This window comes from Camelus ferus, chromosome 5 (genome assembly GCF_009834535.1).
Source record: "Camelus ferus isolate YT-003-E chromosome 5, BCGSAC_Cfer_1.0, whole genome shotgun sequence".
Classification (NCBI taxonomy): domain Eukaryota; kingdom Metazoa; phylum Chordata; class Mammalia; order Artiodactyla; family Camelidae; genus Camelus; species Camelus ferus.
The window spans coordinates 95,620,013-95,641,335 of record NC_045700.1 but is presented as its reverse complement, the minus strand read 5'-3'; the positions used below and the strand labels follow the sequence as shown (position 1 = coordinate 95,641,335).

General features: G+C 53.8%; 1 protein-coding gene and 1 pseudogene across 2 annotated transcripts in view; one reads left to right on the top strand and one right to left on the bottom strand.

Moving 5' to 3' along the window:
- Positions 1 to 14,284, bottom strand: part of TWIST2 (twist family bHLH transcription factor 2) — a 48,899-nt gene extending 34,615 nt beyond the window's left edge. For both annotated transcript variants that reach the window (XM_032480672.1, XM_032480673.1), the window contains exon 1: positions 13,223 to 14,284. In XM_032480672.1, the coding sequence (XP_032336563.1) occupies positions 13,258 to 13,740 (483 nt within the window). In that variant the 5' untranslated portion in view covers positions 13,741 to 14,284 and the 3' untranslated portion in view covers positions 13,223 to 13,257. The remainder of the gene's footprint in view (positions 1 to 13,222) is intronic.
- LOC116663536 lies at positions 13,739 to 19,016 on the top strand (annotated as a pseudogene).
- Positions 19,017 to 21,323: the final 2,307 nt, after the last annotated feature.

Here is a 21,323-nt window from a genome sequence, read left to right as displayed (position 1 = left end):
AGCAACGCCACTGGAAGTTTCTTCCTCTCAGTCCTGGTGAGGGGACCGGTCACTCACTGTGTTACCTCCACCTGCGTCCACACATCTGACGTGGTTTATGATTAAGAACAAAGGTCCCCAAATACATGGAGAAGAATAAGAAAATGCAGACGAATGAGGGTGCTGAAAGCAAACAGAGCGAGGGGGTGACCAGGTGGGAAGAGGAGGAGCTAATTCCCGTACTTAACGCCTTTCGGGACCTGCCTAGGCGACAAGGGCGACAAGGGCGGGAAGGTGACAGACACACGCCCTCCCTGCCTGCAGGGAGCCGGGCCGGGCCGTGCTGGCACATTTGTTCTGGAAGAAGGTGCCCAGTTACCCTAACATTCAAGGCACTGTGCGAACACAGAGGACAGCGTCTTGAGGCGTGGACTGCAGAAGATACAAACATCTGTTTTGTCAGGTGACTTTGGTGTTACTTCAGGAGGAACTGATGTGGTAACACTGAGTGAGGTCCCAGTGGGGCCGCCCTGCAGGAGCAGCGCTTCACGAGGTGGGGCTGGGGGGTTGGTGAGCCAGAGTCCAGAGGACGCGACACCTGGTATGAGACCTCCAGCCCACCTTGCAAAAGCACTGACTTGTTTTCCTAAATCGCAAAAGTGGTCCAGGACGTTTGCAGGAGATTTGGAAGATACAGAAAAGCAGTAAGAATCAGAAGGAAAGGGAAACGTCCCATTAACATTTTGGTCTAGAGACAGTAGTTCCTGCCTCTCTCCCCAGGCAATCACACCCACCCAAGCACTCACGCTGCGTTTTCAAGCTGGGGTCACATGCTCTGAATAGTTGCTTACGACACAAAATTTGCTGTCTGTATGTGGATAAACCACAACTTATTTGAGCAATTTCCCAGGACATTTTGAACATTTCACTAATATTAGCAAAGCTGATGTGAATTTCTTGGCTGCCAGGCAGAGCCGCCATGATTCACTCAAGTGGATTTGCTCAATCAAAGCCCATTTCCAATTTTTAAAACCTTTTTAACCTCCCAGCAGATTTTACAATTTATCTTCTTCCAGGCAGGACAAGAGGACACTCCTCAATAATGGGGACAGTATATGTATTTTTTCCAATTTAACCAAAAAGTGGTATCCTCCTGTTTTATTTTGAATTTCTTGGCTGTTGCTGAAGCTCCGCACTTTTCATATGTGTCCTGGCCAACGGAATTTCTTCTTCTGTAAATTCATACTTTTTGCCCTTATTTTCTACTGGGTAATTGTCTTTTTCCTTCTGGATTTTAAGGGCTCTTTGTCTAGTAAGAATATTGATCCATCATAAAACAGATTGTAAATACTTTCTTCCCCGTTCACTTCAACATTCTGACCACCCCAGTTTCCTGGTGGTTGGTAATTCTCAGTTGAGCTGGAGTTACTCTTTTCTTTTTTTTTCAGTGGAGGCACTGGGGATCGAACCCAGGACATCGTGCATGCTGAGCACATGCTCTTTCGCTGAGCTACACCCTCCCTAGCCCGGGAGCTTTTCTTTTCCTTTATGCCTTGTGCTTGCTGTTCTTCCAATGATCAGCTTTAGGAACCAGGGGCTGTGAAGGGTCCACACTAGTAATGTCGCCTCAGTTCCCTCACTGTACACTGTCACCGCCCCTGCTGCCTCCCAGCTGGGGAGGGGGTGCCACACATGTCAGTGATCCCTGCCGGACCAGCCGTGGACCACAACGGGACAAAATGAACGTGTCGGCCAGGGTGCACCAGGGGGCCTGACTTTCTATTAGCTTTGGTGGCAGACGTTTTAAGGGAGAAGCTGAGCGGGCAGACGTTGTGACACCCACGAGAGAGGACAGTGAGCAGGGCAGGGGCGGGGGGAGAGGGGCGCCCGCCCTGTGCAGTGCGCCCAAGGATGCCGACTTGGTTCAGGTCCCCTGGATGGTATTTCTGAAAACCTGCTGGACGAAGGATGGAGACCCCTTCTGCACACACCGCCCCGACTGGAGTGCTGGCCGGGTGTCCCTGGAGTGTGGCACACGGTGGACAAAGCTTCCCAGTTACTGGGAAGCAGAGGTGGCTGGAGAGAAGGGCAGAGTGTCCCCGGGGAAGGCTGCGCTGTGCCTTGAATGTGAACGACTCTCTCGTGACTCAAAGCACATCCCTCTGCACTGGGCTCCGAGACCCACAGCTGCAGGAGGGACCCCGCGGCGGTGACGGAGGGGGCCCGAGACAAGACGTGTCTGGTTTGCCGGGTGACCCGTGTTCTTGTCAGTCAACTGCAGGACTCAGTTAGGGGGGCGGGCAGGTGACCGGTGCCCTGTCCTCTGTCTCCGTCTGAGTCCTCTCTCAGCGGCTCGAGGGAGTCTCTGCCTCCTTCCTTCCCTCCCTGGTGGCTTCCTTTCTTTCTGGGGGGAAGGGGGACAGAGGACCAGGAAGAGGGGGCAGTGGCAGCAGCTGAGCCATGTCGCTTTGCTCTCAGTGACTCGTCCCTCCCGGAGAGACTAAGGCCTGCTTTCAGCTCCTCTGAGCCCTTCTCTCTGGATTCTCAAAGCACAAACAATCTGTGAGCCCAACACTATCTTTGGGGGTTTCTGTAAGTGTCTCAAAATGCTCACTGCGTAACCCCATGCAGGTGATGGAGAGACCGAACTGGATCACGGTGGGAAACACTGGGAGAGCCACTGTCTGCTGGTCCCTCGTGGCCAGTCCTGGGGACACGGCTGTTGGGAGGCGGGAGACGGGGGTCACAGGCCAGCAGGGGAAGGAGGGAAAGCCACCCGACTGGCCCTGAATCCTGTCTCACCACCTCCCTCTCCCCGGGGGCAGCCCCACAACGCCAGTCACCTGCCCACTCTGCACTCTGCTGGGGGCCCAGCCCTGAGAAAGGCGGCCCCAGAGACGAGCGGCCTGGGGCCAGAGGCCTTGCTCTGCAGGAATCACCAAGTCGGGGGGGCCACAGTGTCCCCTTTGAGGGCCTGTGAGCCTGTGAACCAGACTAAAACAATCCGATTAATGGACGGCCCCCGGGCTCTGGGGAGCCCACGGCTGGATGTGACGGGCTCACGTGCTCCTGGACCACCCCCATCAGAGGAAATTGCTCCCCACTCTGGTCTGCTGGGTCGACGGCCAGCAGGCCAGAACCCTGGGGCCATGGAGAGGCTTCCAGAGGTCCGATCCACATGCTGCAAAGTATGCTATCAGAATTGCTGGAAGAAAGCCTTTTCATGAGCACGTTAGGAAGCAGACTGGAAAGGAAAGTGCTCTCGGGCAGGCACACCTGACCGGGTGAGAGCCACCCGACAAGCCCTGCGTCTCGCGGGCGGGCTGGGCGCCGGCCCGCAAAGCAGACAAGAGCTGAAGGCCCAGCTGACCTCCACCCCAGGCCCCCAGCCACCAGGGGCCCGTGGTCCGACGCGAGGGTTGGTTGGTTTGGGGTTTTTTTGGTGGTAAAATACACACACTACACAACTTATCATTTTAAACATTTTGAAGTGTACAGTTCAGTAGCATTAAGCACACAACCTTCAGGTCGTTGTGCAAACGTCATCTCTGTCTAGTCCCAGACCTTTTTCATCTCCCCAGAGAGAAACCCCGCCCCCGCGAAGTGGCCCTGCCCCAGTGCCCCCACCCCGGCCCCTGGCGGCCCCGAGTCCCGCCCTCGGCCCCTGGCGGCCACGAGTCGACCTTGCCTCCCCTGAATGTTTCATATAAATGAAATCATGCATTATTTGATCTTTTGTGTCTGCCTTCTTTCCCTCAGCATAACATTTCCAAGATTCACCCGCGCTGCAGCATGAATCGGAGCGCCGTCCCTTCTGGCTGGGTAACAGCCCACGGTGTGGACAGACCACACCGTCCTGACCCCTTCCTCCGCTGACAGGCCTTCGTGCTGCTTGTGCGGTTGGTACTGTCAATAGTGCTGCAATGAACACGGGCGCACGATTTTGTTTGAGCACCTGTTTTCCATTCCTTGGGGTCCATACCCAGGACGGAATGGGAGGTCCTACTGGCTTTTGGAATTTGACACCTGGAGGACTATCAGAGCCTCCCTCCATCATTTTACAGACAGGGAAACTGAGTCCCAGCGAGGCCGTGACATGCCCACGACCACAGAGAGTTTGCAGGGCTGACAGGGGAAGCGATGCCCCCTGCACATGCAACCCCAGGGAAGTTCCGTTCGGACTGCTGACCTCCGAGGCACAAGACAGCGGACTTCGCCCACAGACTCACTCGGGACCGAGCCTGCTTCCACAGAAGCGACAGCCTTTGCTTTCTGTCTAATTAAAATTTCCCAAATTAGAAAAATACCATGTCAGAGAAGTCTCTTAAGGGAAAGAACTACATACGATTTATTCTGGGAAGAGTGACTTCACTGAACAGCAAAAATCCCCGCTACGAGTCACGCTGACGACACACAGTCACGCACAGCAAAGAGCCCTCCGAACCCGCGAGTCACTGTTCCAGCCGGGGAGCCGGGCCGGGGGAGCCGGGCCGGGAAGAGCCGAGCCGGGGCAGCCGGACCGGGGGAGCTGCGGCGGGCGCCCGGAGCCAGAAGCACCCCGCGTGGCTTTCCATGTCCTTGTGCCCCCTTTGCCTCCTTCTGGTTAGAAAAAGTGGAATTATGTAATTAACGCTGCTGTCACTGTCAAAAATATATATATATACACAACACAAGCTGACTGTCCAAGAGCTTGGCTCGAGGCACCGCCACCCCGACACACTGCTGAGGAACAAGCCGGGAGGATGAAGTCTGTCATCGGTGAAAATGATGTTTTAGCGCCACTCGGAGAGGCCTGCCGCACAGCAGAAGGATGCCTCGTGAGGTGGACAATATGGTCATTTGCATTCTCCCAGCAAAGCCAGGCTTGTTCTGTTTCCCCTGCAGACCCCGGAGGTGGGCGGGTGTGAGCTCCTGGAAGTCAACTGTCTTTCTAGTGGAATTTGGTGGTGAGGCTGTACCTCCAGGAGGGGAAGGAACGCTGAGCTGCCAAGCCCTCTGACTGGCCTTGGCACACGCTGAGCCGTGCTGGGCTCAGGCGTTCGTCCGCATGACCTGAAGGGTGGATCGGGAGCAGGACCCATCTGGCTTGGCTGAGCACCCTCCTCCTCGGGCCCCCACCCCTGTGCATTGCCAGTGACTTCCCTGGCCGCCGCACTCTCGGGGTCCTCTGCTTTCTCTGGTACCTGCCGCACCCAGTGACTGTGGCAGGCTCCTGAAAGTCGGGGGCCACCTGTGGGACGTCTCTGACGCCCTGGCCGGGTGGTGCTGACACCCCCACCCCCCAGAGCACGTGGGAAGTGAAGGTCCTGCAGGTCCTCGTTAAGCCCCGTGGCCCGGAAGCCTCCCACCTGGGACGTCGCTGCAGCAGCGCTGAGGTACTGGAGTTTACAAAATGTCACTTTTCTGGGAAGGCAAGAGGGTGCTTGTTCTGATAAAGCACTGTCTTCTGGGTTTCTGAGGGACCCCAGGGGAGAGGTAACGGGTCTGCAGGGAGCAGCAGAGGGAGGCGCCCCACACCCCACCCCATCCTTCTGTTTCCCTGTGAGAGAGACCCTGGCCCCCGCACCCCCCCCATCCCGTGTGGAGTTCTCCACACGTCACTTCTCCCGCTCGCATCCTCACTTTCTCCTGTCCTTCGCCACACCTGAAAAAGTTGCCTCTGTCATAGCACGGAGTGTAAAGGATCGATCCGTGTTTACTGAGGCGCCGGGGACACATGAGGAGATTAAATCCCTCAGCAGTGCACTGATGCGGAACTGATCCTTTGTGAAACGTCATCAAACAGAAGTGGACGTAGCACAAGAGCGACCTTTGAGACGAGCAGATAAACGCAGCACAGTCCACGTTTTCTGCTTACTGTTTAATTACAAGAAAACCCCTATTCTCAAAAAATCGTCTAAAAGAGAGTTCAGGAATTGGCGGTAATTTAACATCCAGCAAAACAGACCTGAGTTAATTCTGCCCTTTATCACACCTGAGCCATTGCACAGAAGAGGTGGTGCTGTGTGCGTGAGACCGGGCTCAGCCCCCCAAGGACACCGGGAACACCATTCTTGAGCGCACCCGCTCCTGGGGTCACCACGTGGTCCCGTGCAGCTGTGGGTGGTTTGAAGCAGGTCATTTTGCACAAGAAAAGTCAACAAAAACGGGACAGCTCGGTTTCCCAGGGGACAGATGTCCATTTGGGGCGCTTCCGTCCTGGTGTCAATGGAACATTTTTCTTAGAGAGCAGTAAGGAGAGGCAGCCAGAGATGGTGGGGGTGGTGTCTGGCCGCGCGTCTGCTGCTGGGCCGCACTGAGCTCCCAGAGCCCTGGGGCCACGCAGCTCAGGGAGCCGGGAGGATGCGTTCACCCCCTCTCCCCCCCCCCCCCGCTCGCGTCTCCGCTGTCACCGGGAGCCACTGGCGGGCTTCGTGCCCAGCCTTTGCCCTTACTATAACACAGCACCACAGGTAGACTTCGGTTAGTGATAACGATAACGGATCTCAGCCAAAGAAAACCTGCAGAGCGCACTCTGGGCGCAGGCAGGGCCGGGGGCGGCTGTCGGAGAGGGAGCTGCTGCAGAAGAGATGCTCACCAGACAGGAAGACGCACAAAGGGCCCCAGCTCTCTCAGGTCCCCACCGCCGCACACGGACGTCCGGCACAGGGCGGGCTGCTGGCTTCGCGCGCCCTGACGACTCGGCGCGTTAGGAGCCAGTGTATCTGCCGCACGCAATCCAAAATGATCTCAGTTCAGGCAAACTCACCCTCAGTGAAGATGTTTATCAGTCGAACCCAATCAGACATGAGAAGTGTGTTGGTGCCGGATCAGAGGAGGGAAGTAAAGCCTTCCCTCCAGCCTTTCTGCGCCAACGTGCAGCCATCCGGGCATTTTCCAGAGACCGTGAGCACCTCGCTGCGGCGCCCGCGAGGCCGTCTCACCAGGACGGGCTTCCACGCGCGCCCAGCCTTCCAGGCGCGGGCCGCAGCACAGAGCTCGCTCAGCCCGCAGGCCGGCCTGCCCTGTCACCCCCGCCTTCCCCGGCCGAGTCCCGGAAGCAGAGGCCAGGCAGCAGGCACTTCCGCGCCGGCAGGTCCGCAAGTCAAGCAAGGCGAACGGCTTTTGCCTTCTGATCCCACTGCCGGCCCTGCAAACAAATCGACTTGAAGAAGGGAGATTAATGAAAGGAAACAGCAACTCAATATGCATCTCTAGGTCTCGTGCTGGGAAGAACACGATGCCTGCTTGCACCCAGACTTGCAGAACGTCAGGCAGACTCAGACGATGAACAATCGGCCTGTGCTTTCTTTCAGGGACTTTGTTTATTTTACAAGCTGTCCCTCAAGGAACCCCCACTTGCCTCTGAAGCAAAAAGCTCTCAAATCCCTAAGAAGAGGGACACATTTGTCGTGAATTTAACGGAAGGGCCACTGTGGCATTTTATTTGTGTAGCAACAGAAAAACAGCATAAACAACAAAAGTTGGGGCATTTGTTCCCCAGGGGGAGTTGCAGAAAGGGTCCCCCCGCCTCCCCACCCCAAACACGAGGCTAAACAGCTGCCCTCGGCTTCTCTCTGAGTTGCTCTGCCCGATGCCATGGAGAGGCTCTGGCTGTGACCCCACCTCAGACCTCAGCCGTGGGGTTGGGGTTGGGCATTTTGTCACCATCAAAGGGTTAACAAAAAGTAGTTTCAGCCCAGATCTTTCCTGTCCATCCCACACCACATCTGTACATCCAGAAAAACAAACGCGAGCTCTCCATCGAGTGCAACAGCAGGGAAAACGAACCTAACGGCAGGCAGCACGACCCAATTTACCATTTTCTCCCCACAAAGATGCAAGTGACTACTTGCAAGGTCGAATATGAGCTAAAAAAGAAAGACATATTTTCCAGAATAACTGACTTTGAAAACTTAACGCTCTTTGGGCCCAACCCTGACCTTCATTCAATTGATGGGGAAGTTCTGGTCTGAAGAAAGGAGGGAAGCATGCAGCCACAGGGGCATCGCTCCCAGGATGTGAGACGCAAGATCACTCAGCTCTGCAGGAGATGACACAAAAAGCTGGTCATCCAGCGCTCTCCCTGGTCGAATGTCAGCGGAAACCGTCACGACGGGGAGAAAGCCATCAGCCTCCGCAGGCGCCACGCCTCGCGGCTGCGCCACGGTCCTTCTCGCCCGTAATCACAGGGTCACATCATTCTGAACAACAGAGTTTACATTAAATAATAGAGATATTTGAAGCACGTAAAACACTGTTTTGAATCAAAATGACTCTATTTCCAAATAGCCACAAAAAATTTCTCTTTATGTCAGAGTCAAGTTACGTGCTGGCTCCTTCTGATCTGTCTCCTTTTAGCGTGACAACTGCTAGTAATCACTGAAGAGCCTTGGTTGACATCGGCATGGAAACCACAGCGTTAATGTCACTGCCTCATTCCAAAACAAACATTAAATTAAGGCATATTTAATATAATTAAATTGCATTCAAAGACTCACTACTGAACCAAAACACAAAATACCTTCCTATTAAAAACAAACAGATATGAATTTAAAATAACCACGACCGAGTTTAGATTTGATATCTCTGTCTCTCTGTCTCTCTCTGTGTCTCTCTGTCTCCCCACCCTCCAACTGTGCATGACCCTAAATACTAAAACTTCAATCTCTACACTTGAATGAGTAATTTTGAAAAATCATTGGCCTTAGAACAGTGTGTGTGTGTGTGTGTGTGTGGGTGTGTGTGTGGGTGTGGGTGTGATGTAAATCAATATAGAGTTAGTATCTTAAAAGCAAATGATGTATTGGTTTTAGATAAATATTTCCTAAAATTCCTTTGAAAAATGTCTTCTCTATTAGAATAGGCATGAATGTATTGACTGATACTTCTCTCAGATTTCTGGGATTCTGCTCTCAGTTTTACAATTATAAGGAACCACCTCTAGTTAATTATATGTTGGAAATATGAGAAATTCCTAATATTCTGAAAAAATGCAATAATGCAAAGACAGCAGAAAAAAGTGGATTTTTGCTCAAAGCAACTTTTTAGTTTATTACTCTGACACAGGCATAATAATCCCTTATATAATTTGCTCATTTGAATACAGGATTTTTTTTTAATGCCTGTGGAATATCTTTTCTTCCAAACTTTTTATCTTGAGATGCTTGGAGATTCACATGACGTGGTAAGAAATAATACGAAGAGATCCCCTTGTGTTCTTCACTCGGGTTTCCCCCAACGGTAACATCTTGCAAAACTGTAATACAGCATCGCAACCAGGAAGCTGACATTGATACAATCTCCAGGCCTCGCTCAGATGTCGCCAGCTTCACATGCACCCGGGCGTGTGTGCGAGCGTGCTTCATTCCAAACAGCTTTATCACATGTGCAGGCTCAGGTGACCATGTGAAATATTTTCTTAAGTAGTTTCTGTTTTGAGTGTTTCATCTTGGCTTTACGTTCGAACACACCCATGTCCGTGTCTCTTAGATTCCATGTCTTCTGTACAGCGTTCTGTTTCTTGGCTACACTAACTTCTTCATCTCTTCTTTGAATTTTACTGCCTCATCTGTGAACTCTTCGCTAGCAGAGAGCTTTGTATTTGGTTTGCTTTCTGCAGCACACTTATCCTTTCCCAGGATAAGACACAAACATAAACAGACATTCCAGCATACATTCACAGGGTTTTTAAAGACACCAGTGAGAACAGATTAATATAAATACTAAGCTTAAAAACTGTCATAAAAGTTCAGCCTTTAAAATTGCCTTATTAAAATATTTGTTTTTTTTCAAAGCCCAGATTTAAACTAAAGTTATGAGTTACAGTGCACTGCTCAAAAAGAGTTTACTTTATGATCTTTTTGCCAGGCGAATGGATTCTGGCATCTGTGCCGTCTATCCAGAACACAGTGAGGCAAGGATGATGAAAACACAGTTCTTTCAGGCTCAAGACTTGTCTGAAAATAGTACAGCTTTCAGAAAACCTCCGAAAAGTACTATATTTCAAACGGCCTCAAACAGCCGTGCTCAAAGTCCCGAGACTCCAGCCCCCACTCTGGCCAGATGGGTAGCGGGACCTGCTTCCTGCAAGGTTGAAGGAAGGACGACAGATAGTTAAGGGAACGATCGCCACATGACGGAGTTCAGCTCTCACATCGGATCTTTTCAATGGGTGCTTTATGACAAAACAGTCTATTTCAGGTAGCTGGGCATTCATTCTACTTCCTCCCGTGACCAACCAAAAGGTCTCCTAGGATTCTGCACGTCCATTCTCCAGAGGGAATTAATTTTCTTTTGAGACCAGCTAGCATTCCAAATATAGCAGTTAACAAACACCTTCGAGAAGTAAATGTTCAGGAGGGAAGAAAAGGCTTACATATGTTGGGTGGTGAGAGGGGCACATTCTGCTCTCCAAAGTAACTAAAAGTTCTCAGGGAAAAAAAATTACTTTCTTGAGTACCGGAACCTATTGAAAATTTATGCCTATTACAGAAGTTAGAGAAGATTTTTTTCTTTTTAACCACAAAGCAGAGAAGAGGGGAAATATCCGATAAGTACGTTTCCTACACCATCCTAGCCAGGTGCCTCTGCTCTGCTCCCGGGCTCGGGCGTTTAATGCGAATACTGAAAACCCCTTTGGAGATTTCCCGATCAGACGAACCCAGCTGACCGTCCAAAGACACCTGATTTATTGTCTATTTCTGTTTTTAAATAGCAGGCCAAAGAAAGTCAGGATAAACACAGCACCGGCGGCGCTCCGGCACCTCCTGGGCTTCTCTTTATATCAAAGGATGATTTTGGTGTTGAATGTCGTTGCTTTTCATCTAGAGGCAGCTCTTCTATCTCCAAACAGACATCAAAATCCCTTACGATTTATGGAAAAGTTGAGAAACTCTTCACTAATATATATAACTAGCACCTCCTAAAAATGTTACAAATAAATATCAAATGCCATGGACCAACATTTTTGGGAAATCAACCCAATGACTATATTTATACCTCCAAAGGCTAATGGGTTAAAAAACAAAAAGAATACAAAGTTTGTCTAACGTGCCTGATACATAAAAACAAGGTGTCAGTGTATCAGTGTGCTAGCGCGGTCCCTTCTCTTCCTGTGCAGCGTGGATGTCCACCTACCTCAAGAACCTGGTTTATCGGAACTAGTCAGTTACATTCAAGTAGATAAAAATAAAAACAAATGGGCCCCACAGAGATCGTTCGCTCTTTAGCTGAATGTGTTTATCTCTTACATTTTAAGGATTTTCCCCCCAAGCAAACTGTTACCACTTTTCATTTCTTTATTACAAGTAATGCCTTTTATTTTTTATATAATCTTTCATTGTGGTCTGTATCTGATTCTCTAAGTTTTAGGAAGGTAATTATTTTTAAATGAATTTTAAATGCTCCTACTAAATTCTTGCATTAAAATAATACCTCTTGCTTTTGTTTTCCATAATTTTCTCGAGGGAAGTCTTAATGATAATTCTGTCGACATTTTCCTTAAACAAAGCTATATGTGTACATTTTAAAAAGATGACATTCCTCATCTGTTTGTTCGTATTTCAGATGTGCTGTAAACTATGGATAGTATAAAGGGTAAATGGAATTAACTAATGGATGCTCATAATTTAGGCAGCAAAAACCAGAATTAATGTATCATTCCACTGTAGCATTTTAGTACTCAGCCAATCCAAACTTTCTTTCCTAGGGAAATATGTGATTGAGACACTTTCCATCTGCTTTTGACAGAGATAGTAGAAGATTCCCATAAGTTATTCCCTGCTAAAAATTCTTTTTTGAAAACCTATAAAATGTGTATTCTTAAGGAACTATTTCACCAAAAGAATTTTTATTTAGAAATTAAAAACTTAAAAAATAAAATAAAATCCACCTGTGCTAGATCAGTCTTTCGTAGCCACAGCAAAAACACTTGCAGATACTAGAGGACACATAAAAAAGAAATAGAGAGTAGGTGGCTGCCTGCTCTGGGTTAATCTAAATTCCTTCTGTGTGAAGTAGAGACTTACAAAAACACTGCAAGATGAGCAAGAAACTAAAACATACTAAGTAGAAACGATTTTTAACCTGGCCCTCTCCCCCACCCCCAAAATCTTGCACCCTTCATCTCATTGTCCGTGAGAGCCATTTTCAGGGAGATGAAGAGAGAATGCTCACAGGGCCTTCTGGAAAAGACAAGACGGCACCTCTGCAGTTAAAGGATTGTCTAAGGGACTTCAAGGCGTCTGATGAAAGGGGGCCGGTGCAGGACGCCCGCGCGCTCTACTGAAGGAACCCAGAACCTCCGGTGCTCTCAGCAGCCGTACCCCTGTGCCTTCTCCCGCGCAGGGCCCCGCCGCACCTCCTCCCTTTCCCCGCAAACCTGTTTCCCAGCCTGGACCCCTCTCGCTTTCCAGCCGGCGGGACACCGGGTCGGGGAGCGGGCAGAGACCCCTCCTAGACTCTGGAGGTTCAAGGCTGGGGCCAGAGGCTCCCAGCTCCAAGATCCGCTCCACCTGCCTGCGGACAGCCGGGGTTCCCAGCCGTGGTGTGTGCCTCCGGCCTCGGAGCTCCGCTCTCCGCGCCTCAGCCTCGGCCTGGCGCCCCGGATCCCCGGCTCTCGGGCTGCCCTGGCCCCGTAGCCAGCCAGCCACCAGCGCAGGGCAGTGTTCTCCTGCCTTCCCCAGGCAAACCTAGGCGCCGCCGATCTGCACCTCTGCGCCCACCCGGCCAGCCACGGAGCCGACGGCCAGGTCCCCGAGGCGCAGGCCGGGATGCCCTGCACGAGCAGCCAAACAGAACTGGGTGTCCGCACGACGAACGCGCTCCGCCGCTCCCCGGGAAGAGGGCGAAGCCACAGCCCGGCACGGACTGGCTAGGGCAACTTCCCGGGCGGCCTCCCCTCGGAGGGACGCAAAGGGCAGCAGGTACCCAGATCTCTGCCCCTGGCCGCTCCAGGCAGTTCTGATGCCCACTCCCCTGACAGTTACCTACAAATCTCCCTACACAGAGCACCAAGGATGGAAAACGCGGCTGTCACCAGTCTGCCCGTTGCCGACGGACACCCTACATGGGAGCTTGCAAAACACCACAGGGGTGCCCCTGGGACCTGGGAACTCCCCAAATAGACCCGAATCTTTTGCCGGGAGGAAAAGCGCGCCCCATCCTCGCAGCCGCGGCCCGCGGGCGCCCACCAGGAGGGATGCGCGGGCCGGGCCGCCCGCCCCCCGCAGCGGAGGGCGCCCGTCGCGCGCGCAGCACCTACCCTGGCGCGCCGGTCCGGACGTGGGTGGCGCGGCGCTAGTGGGAGGCGGACATGGACCACGCGCCCTCCATGCGCCACACGGAGAAGGCGTAGCTGAGGCGCTCGTGGGCCACGTAGCTGCAGCTGGTCATCTTATTGTCCATCTCGTCGCTCTGCAGGACCTGGTAGAGGAAGTCTATGTACCTGGCCGCCAGCTTGAGCGTCTGGATCTTGCTGAGCTTGTCTGAGGGCAGCGTGGGGATGATCTTGCGCAGCGCGGCGAAGGCCTCGTTGAGCGACTGGGTGCGCTGGCGCTCGCGCACGTTGGCCAGGATGCGCTGGCTCTGCAGCTCCTCGAAGGACTGCGCGCTCGGGCTGCCCTTCTTGCCGCGCTTGCCCGGGGTCGGGCTGCCATCTTCGCTCGACTTCTTGCTGTAGCGCCGCTTCCGGCCGAAGCGCTTGGGCTGCCGCTCGAGCTCCTCCTCGCTGGTGCCCAGGCTGTCCACGGGGGACACGGGAGAGCTGGAGCCCTCCTCCATGGCGCCTGGCCGGCGCGCGTGGGGCTGGGGGCGCCGGGCGCCGAGCGCGCGCCGCCGGCCAAGCCCGCGGTTGCCGAGCACACGCTCTCCGAGTTGCTCGAAAGGCTCTGATTTCAAGGCCGGCTTGTGCAAAACCGAGGTCTCCGGGAGAGGAAGTTATTCTAACTTTTTTGGAAACTCTAGCCGGGCTGGGTTGCTAAATAGTTGTCAGGAGCGAGGGCGGCGCTCTGATTGGCCACCGCGACCGGGGGCAGGACAAGTTCTGGGGCCTTCGCCGGCCGCCCCCGCCCCCCGGCGCGGCACTTTCAGTTTTGCCTCCCCCTTCAGCCCCGGCCCCGGCGGGCACCCGGGAGGCCGGGCCCTCGCGCGCCGCCCGCGCCCCAACCATGGGCTCTGACCGCTCTCCGGCCGCCCGCGCCCTGCGCTCAGCCGACCTGGCTTTGTCTGCTCCGTAACTGGAACTCGGGCCCCGCTGGGCTGTGGGGTCTCTCCCGCGGTGCGAGGGGCACGGGAGGCGAGTCTTACCCTAGATGCGCTCCCAGGAGGTGAGGACGCGACGGGGAGCCCCGGGGCCACCTGGGCCCGAGTGCGCCTGGCCTGCTCCCGAGCGCACAGCGAGTCCGCACCGTGGCCCGCCAAGTTCAGCCAGAGGTGGGGGACGTGCGCGGGCATTAGTCCCGGCGTCCAGACCGCGGGCGTGCGGACACTCGGATGCTCTTGGAGACGCCGCTTCTCCCGCACGGGCCGCAGGGATCCATGGAGAGGCGGCCCGCTCTGTCCAGCCGTTTTATCGGGGAGCTCCTCACCCCCAACTTGCTGGGGAGCCCCCGCCCTGAAGCCCTTTGCAGACAGGCCTTCTAAGCGCTTTAAAACCGCAGCGCCACAGCGAGTATCCGCGGGAGCGCCTGGTGCCCGCCGCACCCACCTGCACCGCCCGGCCAGGGGTGCGGGAGGGGGGCGGGGGCGTCCGCTAGGCCGCGGTGCCGGGGCCCAGTCTCGGCGCTCCCCCTTTGCTTCTCGAATCGGCTGTGGACAGAGGGCGGTCTGGGGAGCCGCTCGGCCTCCCCTGCGCTGGGCGCCCGCAGGCAGCCCCGGGAAGGCAGGCGCGGGGCCGGGCCTCGGCGGGCGACGCCGGGGGACGCCGGCCTCGCGCCATCTGGACGCCGAGCGCGGGCGCGTTTGAAGTGGTTCGGGGGCTCTTTGTTCGCCAGGCCGCTCTGGCTCGGGGCCTGGAGGTGGTTTACGGCCTGGATGCCTTTGAACCTATTCCCAGGTGACCTGCGCTCAATTAGGCCCGGGCCTAGCGGGCTGTCAGGCAGGCCGCGGGACGGAGGGCGGGCGGGGCCCTTTTACTGCCGTTGAACTCGGGGCCGGGGAGCTCGGCCGCAGCCGCTCCTGGGGCCGGCCGGGCTGCGACCACCGCGTCGGGACACCCGAGGGCGGGCAGCGTGAGTGGGCCCGGCCGCTCCGGGGACGTTTCTCCCGCCGCAGTCGGCGAGGCGAGCGAAGACAGAGCTGGGGGAGAGGCCCTCACCCAAATGCAGCCACGAAACAGTGCTGTTCGCAGTTCCTTCCCGGCCCGCGGGCTGCACAATCCGAAAGCGGCGGGGTCCTGGGAGTCGCCGCGCCCAGCCTGCCCCGCCTGACCGCCCCTTCTCCCGCTCCGGAACGGCCCTCGGATAATCCAGCACAGCAGAAGAGCTTTCCGTATCTCTTTAAAAATAAAACTTAAGGAACAAAACAGAGGGAGTGAGAGGAGCCCGGGGAGCGCCCTGTCCTGGCGGGGACGCAGCCTCCCCGAGGCTTCCCGCACCCACGGGCCTGCGCCTTCTGGGGCTAGCATTTCAACGTCTGCTCCTCTTGGAGCAGAACAGCAGCGACTGGAGGCTCTTTACCAGCTCTCTGTCTCTGGTCTTGGAGAAACCGAGGGCCCAGACCCCGTTTCCCGCCTGGCTTAAAGAGCCCAGAGACGTCCCACCCCTGAGCCCCAGAGTGTTTAAAGAGAAGGGCCTGCCCTGCAGCCTGCTCCACCTGGCTCTGTCTCTCCTGCTGCCGGGGCAGGAGTACAGGTTCTGGCAGGCGGATCTGAGAGCCAGTCAACTGCCTAAGTCACAGCAGTAGGCAGGGTTGGGCTTACAAAGGGCCGATGCCTGATGTCCAAGGGACATGGCACATACAGGTAAGATTCTACTTTAGGAAAATCCCTTTGAAAAATTTCCCCTTGAAAAATTGCTCGGGAGGGCATATGACAAGCCCTCATTATAGCATCTATACCCTTGGTCTCTAATGTTGCCACCACAATGCCGACGTCGCTGTTCCTCCAGTGTACGTGGTGGGATGATGAACAGGTGCCCACTCTCCCTCCCATTCCTTCTTCTACTCTTCTTTCCTGAGTTGCAGGGGATGAAAAACCAAAAATGACCTTTTTCAGACTTTGGCAGCCCTGTCTGCAAGATGCACTCTTGTGGGATGTGGGAGAGGAAGAGGGCCACGGCCCTGCCCCACCCTTGCTCAGCCCAGTGGTGGAGATGGCCAGTGCTCCTGGCCGTGTGGCGTCTGGGTGCTGGACATCTGGAGGTGGGGGTGAGCCCCCGTTTCCTGGAGTGGAACGCAGCTGGAGTGGTGTGGCCTGGGAGTGGCAGCCATGCGGGAAGCAGGGCCGCTTTGATTCCAGGCTGGTTCTGGAGTCGCTGTTCCCCTGGGGCAGTGAGGCATTGACTCCGTTTCTGCTGCACAGTTTGCAAGGCAGTCCCCACAGCTCTGCCTAGAGTCTGTCAGCTCCACTGCAATTCTGTCACACCCTCTAATAAGTTGTTCCTGAGTAAGCCCGCCGGCGTGGGTCCTACCCTCCATAACAGGGACCCGGGACGCCGGCACTCCGGGCACTCTGAGGAGGGTGCTCAGCCGAGCTGGACGGGTCCTGCTCCTGGTCCACCCTTCAGGCCATGCGCTTCTCTCTTGACCTCACTCACACTCACTTGTTTTTGTTGTTGTTCTTGTCTTTGGTGTGGTTTTTTCATTTCAGTTACATCCACCTGGTTAGCTTTTTTTCTTTCTTTCTTTTTTTAATAAAGTTACTGGGATGGAACCCAGGGCTGCGTGCATGCTAAGCACGTGCTCTACCACTGAGCTGCACCCTCCCTGCGACACAGAATCACTTGTAATGTGGGAGTGCCATGGGCCTTGGCTACACATTGCTAAGTGCCTTTAGAGTCAAAGTTGTTCTTGCAACAATCTCATAGTGTGATGTTTTTCACATGGAGTGTATACCAGATTTCAAGTTAAAATAAGACTAGAGGGAGAGAATATAGATCAGTGGTAGAGCGCGTGCTTAGCATGCACGCAGCCCTGGGTTCCATCCCCAGTGCCTCCAGTAAAAGAAAGAAGGAAAAACCTCATCACCAATAAGTAAACAAATAAACTGAATTATCTACCCCCCCCAAAAAACCAACAAACGTTTTTTAAAAATATAAATACATACATACATACATACATACATACATACATACATACATACATACATACAAACAACACTAGAAAGACCAACACTGGCTTAAAAAGAATGAGAGAGACAAAGCAGGGTGTGGGGTCTGAGACAGAAGCCAGGCTCCTCTGCGTAAACCTTGTTTGGCAGATTTGACTTTGAAATCATATAAATGTTTTACATAGTTACTTAAAATTTAAACCCAAATGAGAAAAAATAGGAATCTCTAAAAAGTCAAAAGCAAAATCAGACAAATGTACCTAATTTTGTGTCATCTTGGTGGCTTAACCATGCAGACAGATAGTTTAAGAGCGCATTAAGCACTGTGGTTTGACTCCATCCAGCCCTGGAGGGACAGACTGGCGAGGCGAGAGGGAGCTGCACAAAGGCTTGCGCTGGTTTTGGTATTTGTATTTCTAGGAATATTGCTGTTGTCATTCTGAAACCGTGAGCTAAAGCAAATAAGTTATTATGTCTACCTCTTTGGAAATCAAGATTTTCAGCCGAAAAGAAAAGAGATACAAATTGAAAATGAAAGAAGTTAGGCGAGACCAAGTCATTCTAAGCATGTTGTAAACGTCACTATGAGCTCATGATGTGTTTGCTCTTAAACAAGGTCTCACCTGAGTCTGGGCCACTGAAAAGACGCAGAAACACTGTGACCCAGCGGCAGTGAGCCCCGCCGGGGTCCAGCTTGTGGTCTCTCCTTGGAGAAATGGCTGGCTTAAGGTCTGCGGCAAAACTTGTATAAGATGAACCCAGTGCATCTTACTACGCCAGAAAGAAAGGAAGTGTTCAGTGACTCGTGGTCCTGCTGGAAACGTGTCACCACACAGGAGCTTTCTAACCACGGTGGACTGGGAAAAGCCGCCGTCCAGTGCTGTTCTAGGAGGCGCTCGATTTAATTTAGCCTCACTTTCATTCGTGAATCAGGAAGGCTTGTTTTCTCTCCTCACACCCCCTTTCAAATTGTTCCTGTAAGTTCTCCCGTCTTGGCTGTTTTTATTCTTAAAACCTGTCACTTACATCCTCTGCCCCCTCCTCCCCCGACCCCCAGCCCCCACTCTTCAAACTTCGTGCTTTCACGTGGAGCCCAGCAGATCCTGGCGCCCCTGACGAGGGGAGAGAGCGCAGGGCTGGTGGTCGCACTAACAGAAGCGCTCGCCTCGCTGTGCGCTGCGGGGAGAGATGAATGGAAGACGGAGGGTTAGCCCAGGGCCTATTAACTATCACTGACTGTGGGCTTAACACCACGCTGAGCAGTGGGGCAGGAGCCCTGGAACAGGCCCTTCGCCATCAGCCCCTCGAGGGGTATCCTAGGGTCATGAACCCAGGCTGGGGGGCACTGAGGAGGGAGGGGCCCGCAGGTCCGGAGTGCTGGGAAAGACATCAGCAAAGGGTGAGCGAGGCTACCAGAGAGATGACAGCATGCTGAGACTCACAGGGTGAGAGGCATTGGTGTCCCCACCATGGGTGGGTCCCTGTGGCTGGGAGATCAGGGGCTCAGGGGCCAGCACTCTCTTGGTTGCAGGCGATACAGATGCAGCCTGTACCTGCTTAACAGAAAAGAAATTTGTTGGCTCACAACTTGGAAGCTCAGACTCCAGTTGGCTTCAGGCTTAGCTGGATCCAGGAGTTTCAGTGATGATACTTGTATCTCTGTTCTCCCTCTCCAGCCTTCAGCTCTGCTTCCCTCTGTGTGTGCACGGGGCTCTCTCTTCTGTGCCTGGGGACGGCAGGCATGACACTCCAGGGTCATATTCTCCTGGGATGGCAACACTAATTAAACAATCTTCTCCTCTTGCTCCAGCAGAGGAGTTGAGCACAGGACCCTGATTGGCTGGACTTCCACCATGGGACTGGGGGGCTGATGGCCCTGAGAGTGGGGGGTTCCCACCGGAAGACACGCCAGGCACATGAACAAGGTGCGTGCACTGCTGTATCAGTGGTACCAGGGAGGAGGCTTGGGGCCACAGTCTTAAGAGTCTCATCGGACCTGCTGCCAAATTTGGATTTCCTTCTGAAGGCAATGGGAACCACAGCAGAGTTCTAAGGAAAGATGTGATGACTGACTTTTATTTTGAGAGAAGTTGGAAGGTGACCGCCAACTAGGAAGCTTTGCAAAAGCCTAACCAGCTGACGTAGAAACCATGGAACAAAGGAACTAAGAAGGAACCAATGAACCAAGGAACCAATGGACCAGGGAACCAGGGAACCAAGGAAACAGGGAACCAAGGAACCAAGGAAATAGGGAACCAGGGAACCAAGGAAACAGGGAACCAGGGAACCAAGGAAACAGGGAACCAGGGAACCAAGGAAACAGGGAACCAGGGAACCAAGGAAACAGGGAACCAGAGAACCAAGGAACCAGAGAACCAAGGAAACAGGGAACCAGAGAACCAAGGAAACAAGAAACCAGGGAACCAGAGAACCAAGGAAACAGAGAACCAGGGAACCAAGGAAACAGGGAACCAGGGAACCAAGGAAACAGGGAACCAGGGAACCAAGGAAACAGGGAACCAGGGAACCAAGGAAACAGGGAACCAGGGAACCAAGGAAACAGGGAACCAGAGAACCAAGGAACCAGAGAACCAAGGAAACAGGGAACCAGAGAACCAAGGAAACAAGAAACCAGGGAACCAGAGAACCAAGGAAACAGAGAACCAGGGAACCAAGGAAACAGGGAACCAGGGAACCAAGGAAACAGGGAACCAGGGAACCAAGGAAACAGGGAACCAAGGAACCAGGGAACCAAGGAAACAGGGAACCAGGGAGCCAAGGAAACAGGGAACCAGGGAGCCAAGGAAACAGGGAACCAGGGAGCCAAGGAAACAGGGAACCAGGGAGCCAAGGAACCAGAGAACCAAGGAAACAGGGAACCAAGGAAACAGGGAACCAGGGAACCAAGGAAACAGGGAACCAGGGAGCCAAGGAAACAGGGAACCAGAGAACCAAGGAAACAGGGAACCAGGGAACCAAGGAAATAGGGAACCAGGGAACCAAGGAAACGGGGAACCAGGGAACCAGGGAACCAAGGAAACAGGGAACCAGGGAACCAAGGAAACAGGGAACCAGGGAACCAAGGAAACGGGGAACCAGGGAACCAAGGAAACGGGGAACCAAGGAAACAGGGAACCAGGGAACCAAGGAAACAGGGAACCAGGGAACCAGGGAACCAAGGAAACAGGGAACCAGGGAACCAAGGAAACAGGGAACCAGGGAACCAAGGAAACAGGGAACCAGGGAACCAAGGAACCAGGGAACCAGGGAACCAAGGAAACAGGGAACCAAGGAAACAGGGAACCAGAGAACCAAGGAAACAGGGAACCAGGGAACCAAGGAAATAGGGAACCAGGGAACCAAGGAAACGGGGAACCAGAGAACCAAGGAACCAAGGAAACAGGGAACCAAGGAAACAGGGAACCAGGGAACCAAGGAACCAGGGAACTAGGGGACCAGGGGACTGAGGGAGGGCAAGGCACTTGGCGATGGTGGTGGATGAAGAGGGAGTTAAGGGGGAGGAGGCACGGGATTTGACTTCCCTTGGGATGACTGTGCAGCCCCTCGAGCTAGGCTTGGCGTTAACTAGGGAGGCTGCGTTTACCCATTTCCCGTCTTGCTGTATAAGTTATGTTTCACCATTTTAGATATACAACTTGGGAACAGGAAGACATGCAGTTTAAATGCTGCTTTATCTCATAAGTAAAAAGGGAAACACCCAGCCACATCCACCTCCAGCCTATGCAGCCGAGCTGAACAGGATGAGAAGGAGTCAGGATTCTGTGTTCTGTCACTGACGAGGCGTGCCCTTAGGGCTAGTCCCTCCCTCTCAGCAGAACTCGGGTTCCCCTCTGTGATATAATGGGCTGGGGTGAAAGAACCCTAAGGTTCCTTTAACATGAGGATGTCTGGGTTCTGTTTTCAGAAACTGAAATCCAGGCTTGGGGACTGAAGCTTCACATCACACTTGGATGCACCGCAGCGTCTTAGAAAGGCGGGCAGCGGGGGTGGTGCCAGGGCGTGCGGACTGCGACTCTCTGTAGGCTGCCTAAGTAATGTGCGGGGAGCCTTGGTGACCACGCATGCCCTGACCCCTCAT